General features: G+C 34.2%; 1 protein-coding gene across 3 annotated transcripts in view; it reads right to left on the bottom strand.

Moving 5' to 3' along the window:
• Positions 1–16,087, bottom strand: part of LOC127943274 (rab GTPase-activating protein 1-like) — a 75,435-nt gene that overhangs the window by 17,444 nt on the left and 41,904 nt on the right. For all 3 annotated transcript variants that reach the window (XM_052539606.1, XM_052539608.1, XM_052539607.1), the window contains exons 14-17: positions 6,616–6,729; positions 5,565–5,639; positions 4,443–4,568; positions 1,968–2,111 (exon numbers count right to left, since the gene is read on the bottom strand). In XM_052539606.1, the coding sequence (XP_052395566.1) occupies positions 1,968–2,111; positions 4,443–4,568; positions 5,565–5,639; positions 6,616–6,729 (459 nt within the window). The remainder of the gene's footprint in view (positions 1–1,967; positions 2,112–4,442; positions 4,569–5,564; positions 5,640–6,615; positions 6,730–16,087) is intronic.

Here is a 16,087-nt window from a genome sequence, read left to right as displayed (position 1 = left end):
CTCCTAAAATAGCTCGAATCATACAAAGAGCTCAAATGTGTGGGATTGGCAGAAGCTGGAGGAAGAGGCAAACAATTTCCCTCGCACATGCTCAGGTGGATTGACAGGCAGGTGGATGTGAAGGATGGAGGTGCTGTGTGTGTGTGTGTTTGTGTGTGTGTGTCAGGGGGGAGCAGGTGGCATCGCAGTAGCGAGCGGAGAAGCAATGCTGAAGTCAGCTCCGCATGGAAACACCTGTCTTGAGCATCACGAAGACAACCCTTTCACATGGCAACACCGAGCTAAAAATATCCTGCGTTCTCTAATAATAACAGCGGCAGAAGCTATCTCTCCCTGACAGACTCTAGATGGCGCTAGGGGGCTAAATGGAAATTGCGGGAGATAATGATGTGCCTGCATGTGTTTGTGTTTGTTGAGGGAGTGATAAGACTTTACTATTTGGCTTGGGATCTGAACACTCTGGTTATACATGAAATATGAAAACTATAATTGCTTGTTAGAATTTATACTAGCAAAACTATCAGTATTTACATTTACGTCAAGCAAAGCAATTTACAACAACCTGAGCAATTCATTCTTCATTAGCTTGAGGAATTAGCATAGCAGTTTGAAAATTGCAGTAATTGCATTAACTACTGGGAATAGTTTGGGGTCAGTACTTTTATTATTACTTTGATTTTTTCTATAAGTACCAAGATGTGTTATTTTTAGAGGTTTCTTGAGGGAACATTTGGGTAAATATCACAATAACACTGTATGTGCCGTGTGAACCTGACTGATTCATGATGGACTGATAATAAATCCCGCGTGCCCCTAATCCTGGAAGTTGTTTAGGTAGCCAATCAGCTTAGAGCTTGCCAAAGAGAGAAAATGCTTTCTGGTTTTGTGCCCAATATCATTAGATCGGATGATTTTAAAGCTTCTTTAGAACAGTGTATATTGAAGAAGCAAAAAAACTGAATATAAATAAATTGAAATGCAAATATGAATAGGGAGAGACGCATGAATAAGAAAGACTACGATCACTATGAGTTACTTAACAGTCGAGCCTGAGCCTCAAAAGAGGACGGAGCACTAAATGAATTAGAAATGAACTAAAGAAAGAGAGAGAGAGGTGTCTCACAAGCATCGAACAGATTCTCATCATGCGATTCATTGACTGAGACAGGCTGAGGAAACTTTTAATTGTCTTGCCTCAGGCTACCACAGACGCTGAATGAAAGGAAAAGGGGAGAAAAGTGATATATAAAAAAGGAAATGCTCTCTGAGGAGCAGAAAGGTCGACGCGTTTCTTTTGGAAAGACACAAAGCCTATTTCTGAGAAGTCAAAGACGCTTGCTCTGGGAAATCTAACAAGTTCAAGAAGTTTAGAAACAACTGAACTTTCTGTCAGTTTCATGTGCTACTGGAAACCCAACTTCAATATTTATTTAACCAGAAAAGAAATGCATTTAAAAAATGTTTTAATGACATGTTTATTAAATCCCTTAAGTTTATCTTTAGTGTAAGTATAATACATACAAAGTGTAATATTTTAATATTTATTATCCTGTAGAGATCACATTTCTAATTTTGCATTACTCTTTATGGATTTGATCATTTTCCCTGATTTTATTAATTATTAGCATTAAGTATCATGAACTAAAAAAGACCAGTTCCAATTTAGGTTTAGGTCAATTTAGTACATATAATATTACATTATTAACATTTCAAGTTGCATAGATTCATTTTAATGTATTTTGAACAAATGCAGAATGCAAAGTGTACTTACATTTATATAATTAACAGGAACAATCACTAAATGCTGACTCGTGTTCATGAATTGAAACCTATTGTAAAGTATTACTTTAAACTATAGCACCCATGTTTCTAAACTCGGTTTCTATTTATGTTGTTTTAGCTAGCCACACCCCCAGTAACTTCTCATTGGTTAAACATAATTTTGTGATAGGAAGAAGATGCATCACCTCGCACAAGAGCAGGTCAGTGATATGGAAAACCATGCAGAGAGGGAACTTGGCAGTAAACAGCGTTAAGAACCACTGGGACGCGTACATATGGGCCTCTAAGTTCAGGTCTTGGAAGTGAGACCACAGGTCAGGCAACTGCTCCTGGAAAGAGGGAGGAGGAGAGAAACAGGGACAGTTAGTGCAAGGGCAAGAAATATGCATTATAATTAGTTTAAAGGGCTCGACAATAAGGACTGCCTGATGGCCCAGGGCCAGCGTGAAAGATGAGAGATTCGTCACTGGCCTGATCGGGCTACTACAGCTTCGTCATGAAAGTTTATCATTTGCACATGTTTTAAGCATTGCCAATTTAATTTTAAAGCAGAAGAAGATGCAAATAGCAACTCCATTCAGTGTTCTGCGCACAAAGTGCACACAGAAAGATGCGTCTCAGGTAATGCCCAAGTCTCCTATTGCATTTCTGCCTGTTGCCGTTGAGCCATGTTTTTTTTTTTTTTTGATCTGTTAGGGTTATTCAGATTATATATATATATATTTTTTTTTTTTAAAGCAGAAGTGAAGGAACTTGAGCAAGACATATTTCCAGACAAAAAGAACAATAGACTAATGACCCTTTTCTTTCCACAAGCTTTTAAACCATTTCTATTGGGAGTGTAAGACTACTGGACTATAGCACAGGGTCAAGAGTGCAGTTATAAAGCACATTACACAAACAATAGCTAATAATTCAAAGACCTACGTGTCTTTTGATCTATTTGTGCTGCTGAGTTCATGAGAATGTGCTTGTTTTGTGAAGTATCAATAGAGAAAGGTTCAGTGCTTTGCTGAGGCAATACAGAAATAACAAAGATGAAGTAAAAGTTTCTTCAACAATGCAGTGGGAAAACCCACAACGGAGAAAACACTTCTTTTCTTGCCTAAGATACACTTAATCACTACTCATCTAGTAACATTTGAGGACTTCACAAAAAACACTTTGGAATCGAAACAAAACTTGTTAGGTTCAGACCTCTACAGCCCAGGGGGAAAAAATAATAATAAATAATAAAAATGTATATATATATAAAAAAAAAAAGATTAAAAATACATAAACATTTAATTAAATTAAATATAAATAATACATCACCTCTCTTCAACCAGCTACACAATTTAAGGAAATGTCTACAAGAAGTATGGTGCAGGACAAATTAAATGCAAATTAGAGGTTTCAAATGAAGTATGAGAAAAAGCAATCGTGATGCTTGCCTCAAAAAGAAAATTACACTATGAATTCAGAGACTAGGAAGAGAATAAATCAAAGAGGTAACTGATATCTAAACAGGCACATCTTAAATTAGCATCACAAAAGAGCCGGAGCTCCAGAGTGAATATTTTACTGGGGTAGATTGCACTGTTAGACTGGAGAGGTGGGAGTGTTGGGTTAACACATGCAAAGTAAATGATGATGGGAATTCATCCAGATAGTGCTGTACGGCACGTAATATGTGATCGATGCTAACACTCCTAGTATATACTAACCGGATTGGGTTTAGCACTGAAAGAGTGCTACTTCAGGCCTAATTGCATTTCACCACAAAATTAAAACCCATTTTCCAGTGCATTAGGTCTACTAGCTTACAAGAGGGCCACCGCTTGCACTTGAGACGCACAAGTACGGCCTGACAAGGGGTGTATAAGACAGTGTGCGATACAATCTCTAAAAGGCATAGTTTACAAAAAAAAAAAAAAAACATTTGCTGAAAATGTACTAACCATCCACGATCTAGGGAAAAGATTTGGAATATTTAGCATTAGATCACTTGCTCACCAGTGGATCATTTGCAGTGAATGGGTGCCGTCAGAATGACAGTCCAGACAGCTGATAAAAACATCACAATAATCCACAAGTAATCCACACAACGCCAGTCCATCAGTTGTCAAGTGAAGTCAAAAGAAACAAATTTATAAGAAACAAATCCATCATGAAATTGCTTTAACTTTAACAATTGCTTCCGGCCAAAATACCAGTTCATAATCAGAAACAACGCTTCCTCCAGTGGAAAAGTCCATCCTCTGTTGTCCTCTCAAATCAAAATCCACCAACATATTTCTTTAGAACAGTTTTAAATGGTGCTTGATCTGTGCATATTTCTCTCCTGATTCAGATACGACGACCTTTACACTAGAAAAAGCAATATTATGGGTAAAGGGGTCAAACAGCTTTTCAGTTCAAAAGACATTAATTTATAGACTGGAGTGTGGATTACTGTGATGTTTTTATCAGCTGTTTGGACACTCATTCTGACGGCACCCATTCACTGCAGAAGATTCATTGGTGAGCAAATGATGTAATGCTACATTTCTGCAAAGCTGTTCTGATAAAGAACAAACTCATCTAAATCTTGGAAAGAATGATGTACATTTTGAGTACATTTTCAGCAAATTTCAACTTTTTGGTGAACGATTCCTTTAACAAACACTCAAGAGCCAAACCTGCAGTAGACGCTCAAGCTGGTAGAACTTGCAGTGAAGATCTTCAAAGTTGTTTTTGTAGAGCTCTCGAAGACCGTAGTTGTACATGATCTTCACCAGCACGCAGAAAGCTTGCTCCTCGGGCATCTAAAGAGAAAAAGCGAGAGATATTGCCATGATATTTCAGATGCAAATGCTTTCTGTGTGAATAGGGCTTAATAACCACAACCAACCCGTGATGTTTAGACGGTCTATGGCAGTCTACAGTGATGCTATCAGAGTTTGTTTGTGTTTCTGAGATGGAGAGCGAGACAGACAGAGAGCTGGGTATTAAATCACACAGACAGCGTGTGCGTCCCGAGCTCAATAGGCTCCTGCAGGAAGACGGGCTCCGTCATTAATATTCCTGACAGCTCCTGAGCTTCCTGGGCAAGGCCACGAGAAAGACACTTATACTACATTATAGAAATCCCCAAACGCACTCTAATATCAAGCTCCATAAGAGCTGGCATCACAGAAAAACAAAAAACACCATCTTATTCAGCCCTCGCTTTAATTAAATATGGAATTAACCGTTTCATCAATGTCCTACACTCGCTTCCTGTTTCTCTCCACCTACTATAAGCTCAATAACAGCCTCAAAAAGTCAAAGATAAGGCACAATGAGGTAGGTTTCTATTTACACTTATTATTTAGTCTCAAAAACTCTTCAAACTGCTGATTTACTAGCACAGCAGTTGAGCTTAAAGATAAAACTGACCTTAAAGGAAGTTTACATAATGCCTGCTAAGAGAACATGTACCTCTTTTTGCAGCATAAATTCACACATTTTGAAATCGGAAAGCCTGCGTTTGTGTAATGTTGTATTTTTGGGTTAGTCTCTCAAAAATAAATTCAAATACAGAAAGTAAACATTTAATAATATTAAATGAAATGAATAATAAATGAATAAAACTACATGATTTGAGCTAAGTCTCTAAAATGTATGTATGTATGTATGTATGGAGCAGTTAAATACTTAAACTTAAAGACTTGGCTTTAATATGTGTATTTCAGTAATAATTATCTGTGTAATGTGTTACGGACGCCAGCTGATAAGTGCTGTGCAGATAAAGATGAAACAGTGCTGGTCAAAATACTTACATGTAAAAGTAATACGGCTGCCAAAAATGATTGACCTTGGCAATATCCAATCTCTTCATCATACACAGAGTAAGCCTGTGGAAAAAACATATTATGGACCAAAATCAAGGAAAAAATGATTCAATATTTTTAATTTAACCATGTTATGATATTTCTGTTTCTGAACCATTTTTTTCTTTTTACTAAATCAAAAATAATACAATTTGTGATAAAATAATAAAAGAAATATAATAAAATAAAAAAAAATCAATAGAGAAAAGTTTTGTTACAGAAAAAAAAAGAAAAGAAATAAAGCATGTTCGTAATATAAAATTCAGCCCTGCCCTACATTACTTAGCACTAAACATTTTCAACTGAATAAACGTGTCACAATTGAAAGTTACATGTGTTGTGAATCAAGCTTCATGCTGTCTTTAAATCACAAGCTTCGACATAAATGACTGGAGACACTGATAAATGTTTATGTATTAATATATCAACATATTAATATTATAAGAAATTTAATATACAATTGTTACAGTTATAATCAAAATTTAAATTGTAAGATTTTTATCAAATGCATTTTTATATATTATACATTTAAAAATTTGCAAAGCAATTAAGTAAAAATGTCAAGCAACATAGTTCAGTACTAGTACTGAATTCAACTGATTTCTGATGAAAAAAAAAGGTATGTGTATTTTAAGACTGCTTTGTTTAATGTTGCTCATTCATTCAGATTTCACAGCCAGAACCATCTGTTTAATTATACAGAGATAGATGTGTGCTTAACTGGATAACTGCCTGCTGGAAACGGCATAATCTATTACTCAAGCTTTGTTTCTAAATATAATAACGGATCCATGATGCGTAACTTTGTTTAACTATAGCAGGGTGTACGAGTTCTCATTTTCACAGATGCAGGGAGGCGAGTACAGCATGTGGTTGGATGCCTGTATCTATGGAGGCAGCTTGTATTACGACAAAACAAAAGGTCAGTGGATAGAGATGTTGCAGCGGTGTGGTGATGCTTGTTACCAGACGACTGCAGGATGAGCAGCTTTCACCTCACCTTGCAGATCTTGTAGAGAGAGTCTTGGCCGTCGCCGCCGGAGTCTTTGAAGTAGTCGTGAGCAGGGAAGGTACGATGGATGTCTCTGGTGATCACTGTTTCTTGGGGCGAGTCCTGTGGGTTTAAACAAGAGTGTTACAATCAGGCATTTTTTTCCATTTGACATTTATTTTGGACAATTTATATAATTTTTGTAAGTTTAAGATGTTTATTTTTTTCATTATTGATTATAATGAATAAATACTTTTTTTATTTTATAAAATACATATGATATCTAATGATTTCTATAACTGTATTTATCGTTACTAAATAATTAAAACATTTTGGTAACACTTTATAATAACTGCACACTATTAATCATTAATTAAGCATTAGTAAACAGATAATTCATAATTTATAAAGCATTAATAGACAGTAATAAGCAGTTTATAAATACAGATATAAATGCTTTATTCTTGATTTAAAAGCATATCTATAATGTGTTTAATAGTTGTATTTTCATACTTTATTCATGATCAATTTATAATTTCTCAATGAAGTATGGCATTATTTACAAACTAGTTATTTAGGAGTTGCCAGTGATTCATAAGATCACAAGAAATGTAGTAAATTCAGGTAGTTATAAAGCATTTAGTAGTGGTCAGTTAACTATTTATGAGCTCATCTAAAGTGAGTCTAGTTATGCCTTGTAAAGCATTTATAAAGGATATTTAAAGACTCAGTTATCTTCTAAACAAAAAACGGAAACCAACACCACACAGTGATACAGAACATAGAAATACTGACAGCCTTTAAATCTCATTTGTAAAAGCTTTACAAGGAATAAACAGTCCTCATTTTAGATGAACTCACAAAAATAGTTAACTAACAACTACATATATTTTATAACTACCTGAATTAACCCTGAATTACAGTAGAAATACATGTTAATAAACCATTTATTAACACTATAAGTAACTATTACTATATGTCTGAATAAAAAGATGTATGAATGCACATTTAAATAGTTTATTAATCATTTACTTACAATTTCTAAGTGATCTTATGAACCACTGACAACTCCTTAATAACTGGTGTGTAAATAATGCTATACTTAATTTAGAAATGATAAGTTGATCATTAATAAAGTATGAAAAAACAATTATTAAATACATTATAGATATGCTTTTAAATCAGGTATTAAACATTTATATCTGTATTTATAAACTGCTTATAAATGTCTATTAATGCTTTATAAATTATGAATTAACTGTTTCCTAATGCTTAACTAATGATTAATAGCATGCAGTTATTATAAATTTACCAATTATTTATATAATTAAAAAACAAGAAAATATTTTGCATTACACTACAATATTTAATAGAATGGTTTTCATAGTGTTTTTTTTTTTATTAAATGAAATTAAATTAAAATGTCATTTATTTATTTTTATTATTAATTTAACTGTTTGTAAATGTATTGTTTTAATGGTAATAATAATAGCAACAACTTTGCATTTTTTATTTATTATTTACTTAGTTTAATTATTTTATAAATAAATATATCAATAACAAATACTGTATTATAATGTATATGCGTTTATTTATTATAACTAGCTGATTATTAGTCATAATTATTTAAATATATAGGTTTTGATATTGTAATTATTATTAATAATAATAACAATAACAATGGACAACAATAAAATGCTGTATTAGATTACTTTAATTTGATTTGGATTCTAGACTTTTTGGATTCTTTTTAACACTTTTTTTTTTTTTTTTTTTTTTTATAGGAACAGCAACAGATGAGGGAACATATCTGTGATTTGAACAGATTAGTGTGCTGGCAGATGAGATACAGAAAAGGTCCTGTCATATATGTAGCCTGCACTGGAAAAGCTCAATGGCCAATCATATGATCAATGCTCGTTCCAATATAATACAATGCTCCGATACAAACTTGAAGGTAAAGCTTGACTGAAGACAGTGGAGGAGAGCGTATAATGTGTATTTTGTCAAGAAGACTCTAAGAAGAGTCCTTGAGCGAAGGCATAACCTTGTGTGAAGTGTTTACAGAGCTGAGACAGATTAGGAAGTGCACTCTTCAAAGTTGAACAGCAAATCAAATTATCAAGTCATATGCAGACACCGTTCCAGTCACACGATGGAGTACATGAACAGACTCTTAAGATGCAAAATAGGGCTGAAACTCTGGACCAGAGACACTTAAAGGCATCGAATCTGGTCCAAACTGACTCCAGAATGAGTTTTGTGCCATGTAGTTAAAAGAGCATAATATTAAGCAGTTTTATTTTATGTCAAGTCTTGAGTGAACAGATTCATTGAATTCATGCCCTGGCAACATCTCTGACAGGCTGAGTTGTATTAAGGTGCATTCAATTAACAGCGTGTGTCAGGGCTAATTAAAAGCATCATCAGTCAACTAATGCGAGAGAAGGAAGGACAGGTTTTCACCTCCCCTCACCTGTTTACAGCACGGCTGAGAGTTTGTTAAAGGGTAAATACTTATAAAATGTTATTTGATATATCATATTACAATTTATATATATATCATATAGTATTGTTTTAATATTTTTTTTTTTATTTCAGATTTATTTTAATTAACAATTATTGTATTACTTATTATTTCAATATATTTAGTTAATAAAAACAATAAAATATATAATATATTTTATAACATTTATAAAATGTTTATTTAAATTAATGGAAAATATTATGATGTAATACATAATTATAAACATATTATAAACCATAAAATATAAATTATATAAAAAAAACAAAAAATAATATTACACACCCACACACACACACATAAACATACAAATATACACATGACCATGTAAAATAGTAAAAAATAACATGAAAATATCATACCAGCAGCTACTGTTATCAGTTATAGGGAAAAGCTATCGTTGAAACCCTAGTAATAAGCTCTAATGTCACACCATAGCCTAAGGAGAACTCTGACCTTTGCCAAGCAACGACCTGTAACGGGGGAATATATAAAACCTGCATTTTTACAGCAAGTGCCATATTGGGGATTTTTTGCAAGAGCAACAAAAAGACTCAAAGCTGTAATTTATTCTCAGTATGGGGTTAATCACAGCGTTGTGTATGACTGAGTTTAGTTTCACTGTTGCTTCCTCACTCTTTTTGCATCTTTCCCTTTCACCCCCATCACTCTCACTTCTCCCAGCTTGCATGAAAATGAAATGCTGCCTCATAAACTGCGAGTTAGTGACAAATGGTATTTATAAATACAGCCAGAGACACAGGCTGCGCATGGTAATGTGGCCACTAAACATCTGTGAGGCTCTGCAACAGCAAAAGTGTCCAGAGACTAGAGACATAGAGAGAGGGATAAACAAATCTGATTACATCTGATTACATCCATGGCTAAAGCCCAAGTCAACTTTCCGACAGGGTTTGCTGGGTGTGTGGTCGCAGTTAGATTTGTCTAGGCTTTTGAAGACAGATAAAACCAGTGACCTTCAGGGACATTGATCAGAGGGAACTTCAGTAGGGCTGGGAGTTTATTAGTCAGACATGAGCAACGGGGTGTGGAACTGAAGCGCAATGCAAAGGTTACTGGTTCAGTTCACAGGGAATTAATAATTGTACAGGACTGATTTTATATCAAAATTTAACCGAAAACTACTAAACAAAAAAATTAAGTAAATGGTTTTAAATGCTGTTAATGTAGACATCACTGTACTCAGGGTACAAAATGAAAAATTGGTAATATATATAAAAAAAAATAGAATTTTTTTTGGTAAATATTTTAAAAAGTGATTTAAGGCTTCATATTATAATACACAGTATGAAAATTTGATATAAGATGGTATTTGACTATATATGATATGTTATTAAATTATAAGTAATTTTTAAATATCCAACAGTTATGGCTGATAAGCAATACATTTCCAAATGTATATGTAAAACTTGAAAAAAAAGAAACATAAAATAAATACTTTTAAACAAAACATTCAAAATTACGCAAAAAAGTAAACTTAGGCAATCACAGAATTATACTGTACAATATGAAAGCTGGATATTCATTTTGAGATTTACTAAGGATGATATTTCAAGTGTTAAAATTTTAAAGGTATCTGAAATATTTCTGATACACAAGTATTAATGAATTTTTATAATATATTTTTTATTTAAAACAAACAAAAAAAAACATTTTAAATGCCATAAGTGAATTTAGGCATCAAGACAAAATGTACAGGATTACAAATGGATATCCATTTTGAGATTTGCTATTTAAATGTTATTAAATTGTTAGAGGTGACCAAAATTAAAACTCTACACTATAAATACACAAAATGAATTCTAAATTGAATGTAAAAAATAAAAATAGATTTTAAGAAAGATTCATTTTAATTGATAATTATCTAATAAAAATATTAAAAAGTAAAACAAAAAAATCGATACATCAAAGTACGGTGTGAAAAACTAATATTACAGTTCTTTATTACGAATAAGATACATTTTACATTAAACTAAATTAAAACCAAGAATATATAAACATTTCAAAACTGCACTATAATGTGACTAATCAAAGTTATTATATAAAGAGAAAATGCCCTGGAAAGGTTATAGTTGAGGTTTCACCTAGTATCACACAAAAAATTAAAATACTATGATCTAAAAATACGTGTCTTAGTTCTCATACGCTCAGTACATTTTGACATGTAGCCTTGCGTGAATTGGGCCCAACAAATGAGCTGCCACAAAGAAGCGCATTTCACCCTGAAGCTCACAGGCCTTCGCTCATCTCGGTACCGCCCCAGAATGACAGGCAGTACTGTACCAGCGCATCCTAGAACTCTGAAAGCCGCTTGGTTCAGTCACAGCAATGCCGGGGCTATAAGATCAAAGCAGACTCTCCCGCAAGAACAGACTGAGCCGCTCTGAAATCCGGGATGACAGCGAACGACATTAGTGCAAGCCGGACTGAGAGATGCAGCATGACAAACTGGTGTGGAGGCACAGTGAGTGAGACAGGCACGCCGTCTCTGAGAAGCTGCCGTCAGACCCGCTCCGTCACTCTAGAACCTTCCGCGGTGGGCTCACAGTGCGATAGAGCCTCTGAAGATTGTGCCGGGCATCCCACTGGGTTCTAAGGCAGTCAGCGCCGATCTTGTGCCGGTCTGACAACAGTGCGGCTGTCACCAGAGACCCACCTGGAGCGAGCTGACCTATTTCTCAGATGTCACCGGGAGGAGAGGGTATATAAGTGGTGTGGTGTGCTATCAAAAGCCCAATCTGATCCAAGTGGAGCCGTAGATGTTTCTACAGGGATCAGAATCTGCTCCGTTAACACGTGACTAGGGATGGGTACTGAAACCTGGTATTAAACTGGCCCCGGGGCTAAATTATGAAAGACCGTAGTATCAGTAAGATCTGACGCTATTGGTTCTGCTTTCGGTACTGGAGGGGAAAAAAAATGATGTACTATGTATTTTTGCTTAATAATGTTATCGTGCACATTTAATCTCACGAAACATTTCTAATGTGCGATCATATTAAGACGTTTGTCTGTGAGATCTGCGAGATCTCATGCGCGTAGCGGGGGCTGTCTGTCAGTCACACATACATGACAAGAACGAGCGCGGCGCACGCACACGCATAAGGGGCCGTTCACATATCGCGTCTTTTGCATGCTCAAGTTCTTTATTTCAAATGTAACAACGTTGAAATCTCAGCCAAGATGAAGGAACAGCTAATAGCTGTATGTAGATTTTTTAATTTAGTAGCAGAGCTACTGCAAGCAATTTTTAGTGTTTCAAATCCATTTATCCATTGCTGAAATTTCCGCGTCTTCATGGAGAGAGCAGGTCATGGTTGCTTAGCAATGGCAGAAGCCTCAGGAGCGCAAGTGACTGAAGGATTTGGGGGAAAAAATCAGAAAGTGGCGTGCCTTTGTGCGTGCGTTTTTAGATGCGATATGTGAACGGCCCCTTACAGTACGAAAACTCCTGCTTAATACAAAGAGTGACGATTGCGGAGACAGCAATACGTTCCAAAGTGTGGATGCAGACAACGCTCGTTGTCGTAAGTGCAACAAAGCAATATGTCAAAGCATCTTTCAAAAGTGCATTATGTGAAGAAAGAGACATGCAAAGTTTTCGACTGCCTAACACAACACAAAGTAACACAACACAAAGTACTGATAAGAATACCATTAAAGTACCGGACCGTTAAGCAGTATCGGTAAGAGTAGTAATACCGTTAAAACCTTAACGATACCCATCCCTACATGTGTCGCTGTAATATTAAGCAATAGAGGTCAAGCCAGGGTCTGCTGGAACGGATTACATGATCTCTGTTCAGCTGCGGAAGATGAAATAAAGATGTTGACCATTGAACTGAACAGAAATTTAAATAACCTGTTTGGATGTATGGATTATTCATATTATTAATTATTAGAAACCGATACCAATTATTTCATATCGTGGCTGCTAAATGCTAAATTACAATAGTAAAATTCAATATTATGTAAATGTAAAAACATTAAAAATAAACATTATTTATAAATAAAAAATACTATTTTTTAAAGTTTTAAATGCTATAAAAAAAGTTGACATCGTAACAGTATAATAAACGGATATTTATTTCTTATTAAGACTTTCTGTGAGTGAACGGATTCGGAGATGCTGAAACACTCTGATTAATTTCAAGTTCTGTGTGAAAAACTGATGAATGATGATTAATAGGATTGCTCCGGTACTAAAACTCTGGCTGATAAGTCAATAAATCTCTTCATGTTATGGCTATTAAATCAATTAATGCCCGATACTAAAATCTGACAATATATTGTCGAAATAAATTCACACACACACAAAAAAACCCCACTTAAAATGTATAGTTTTAAATGTTAAAGTGAGTTTAAGCATCATATCATTATAATCGATCGCATAAAAATGGATATTCATTTTTGTTGAGAGTTCCTAAAAATTTAACGGTGTTATTAAATTATTAGTATTAATAAAGATTTAGTGAACGTTAGATGATTTAAATGTAAAAATAGAGGAAAAGAACATGCAAAATTACTTAGCCCATAACAACCAAAACGATAAATAAATAAAAATCTTGTATTATCCAAAAACCGACATGATAGCGATTTATTTATTATTCCTAAATATATCAGCCAAGATGACTTCTTTTTACAGTTTAGTTTCTATATAGCAGATGGTTTTAAAAGTAGCTTTGTGATGAGAACTTTATATCATCCAATACTAATAAATTATATAAAACGGTGTCTAATATCGGCCAATAACTGATAAGATACCGACATAGTGTATTCCTACTTAAATATCAGCCAAGATGACTCTTTTTTTTTTTTTAAATAGCTTAGCTTCTTTAAATATTCTAGGTAGTAGCTTTGTAATGAGAACGTTACATGTCTAAAAAGAGAAAATCCTCTTTTGTATGATAAAGTACATACCCTGACCCCTTCAACCTTCCTGCAATGAACCTCAAGAGTGGTGGAGGTTAAAATTAGAAGCGAGGGGAAAAGGCAAGGCAGAAAAATCGCAGGTGTTTGACAGTAGCAATATTACTTCCCCTTCCGCTGGCTGGACTCGGCGCAGTTCAAAGTGGGCTGTAATTGAAATTGACAAACTGCAGCATTAGCCTCATCACAACAGCCAACCTTGCAGCGGCAAAATAAAAGGTGCCTGAGGGAGGAAGAGAAAGGGAGAAAGAGGAAGAAGGACTGAAGTGTTCTCAATGCTTCGAAGCACCAAGACAGATTAATCTTGTTCATGCATAATGCATGTCAGCGCTGTGTGTGATCGCACTGACGGCTGGTTATTAACTGTGTCACAGTGCGAAAACACATCCGAATCAACAGACCTCACATGCATATACAATGCACAGCTAAACTCCTGCAAAACACTGATCAGGCAAAGGCAATCAAAAACAGTGATCCTCAAAAGTTGATATATTGTAGTTCAAGGTGTACACTAACTTCTTGAGTTACTTGATCTACTTGATTGCAGATCTAAAGATATCCATTAAATTTGAACTTAACATTTTCTGGATTATGAGTTTCACAACATTCATCAGATTCTGTTAAACACCAGAAAGCCTGACATGGCTCTTTTGTAGGATTTTTAGGTCACCTGAGGGCCTCAAGACAGGCTGTTAACTCGTCTGTCAGCGTGCCGTCACTGCTCTTTTAATTGCCAGTGCTGTGTTGCATGCTAATACACTGGGCAAGCTAATTAACTAATATGAAAGATATTTGCTATAGTTATGGACGGTGAGTACAATTGTCACATCAATATCAATACCAGTGAGATTTTAAGATTATCAATACTAACTTTAAAATCATGGCAAAAACTAACCTAATCGAACATTTTCTTTTTTTTAAAAAGTGAAATATTAATACAAATATTAAAACAATGACGTAGTGCTCAAATGATTCTCAATAAATTAAAACTACTTAAGTAAACTAGGGATGCACCAATAATATATTTAATATGAAGCCATTCATTTCTATATTAGCTAATTTCAGACAATCTACACTTTGAGACTGATAACAAAATAAATTCTCAACATAAGTTTTTGTTTCTACAACACCGAATATCATATAAATCTGCTTTTAAATAAGAGTTGTTATAATTAACAAAAAATAAAACTCTTTAAAATCAGTAACTGAAATAAAGCTGAAATAAAATATTACTATTAGAACATTAAAACTTTAAATTGAAAATGGCTAAAAACTAAAAAAAATAAATAAACTCATGTATTCATCACTCAAGAATAAAAATTAAGCTAATTAGAAATAAGATCAAAATTGCTTAACTTTATGCAATAGTTTTTATTTTCTAAAATAGCTGGTCTGAATTTAAATAACTACAAAAATCTTTACCATCCCACATTTATAATGATAGCTAACTTCCTTTTTTAAAAGTTAAGTCGTAAATATAGCTTTCTTATCGGACCGATATGGATAAAATAAAATTATTTACAAAGTCAACACAATATACTGTGCATCCTAAAGAAAATGCCACCAAAATATAAATACTAAATTGAGAGCAGAAAGTATCTATTTTTCTTGTCATTGCCATAGTTTGATTAATTTTACCAAAAAAAAGAGAAAAGAATAGACTAGTGATGCTGGAGATTATATATTTTTTGTCCTATTTTTACAAATTTACTTTATACTAACGATACTGCTGAAAGATATTGCTTTTAGATTTTATGTGTATGGACTTAATACTACTTCAGCTGTGAAGCATTGCAGAATAGTGTCTATATTTGTCTCTCCACCTGGGAACAGCGGATGTTTTTTACCTATCCATTTGTGATGTGAGTGCCTAGATGGAAGGTGCCCTTTATGCCTTGGGCCAGTTTCCTCTTTAGAAAACTTAAACTTCACTATTATGGAAGAAAAAGGCCACACAAGTCACAGACCATTCAAAACATCCCAAAGTAATCTGTGAGAAACCAAAGT

This window comes from Carassius gibelio, chromosome A22 (assembly GCF_023724105.1).
Source record: "Carassius gibelio isolate Cgi1373 ecotype wild population from Czech Republic chromosome A22, carGib1.2-hapl.c, whole genome shotgun sequence".
NCBI classification, from domain to species: domain Eukaryota; kingdom Metazoa; phylum Chordata; class Actinopteri; order Cypriniformes; family Cyprinidae; genus Carassius; species Carassius gibelio.
Note: the sequence above shows the minus strand (reverse complement) of the source record. Positions and strands in the feature narration are given on the sequence as shown.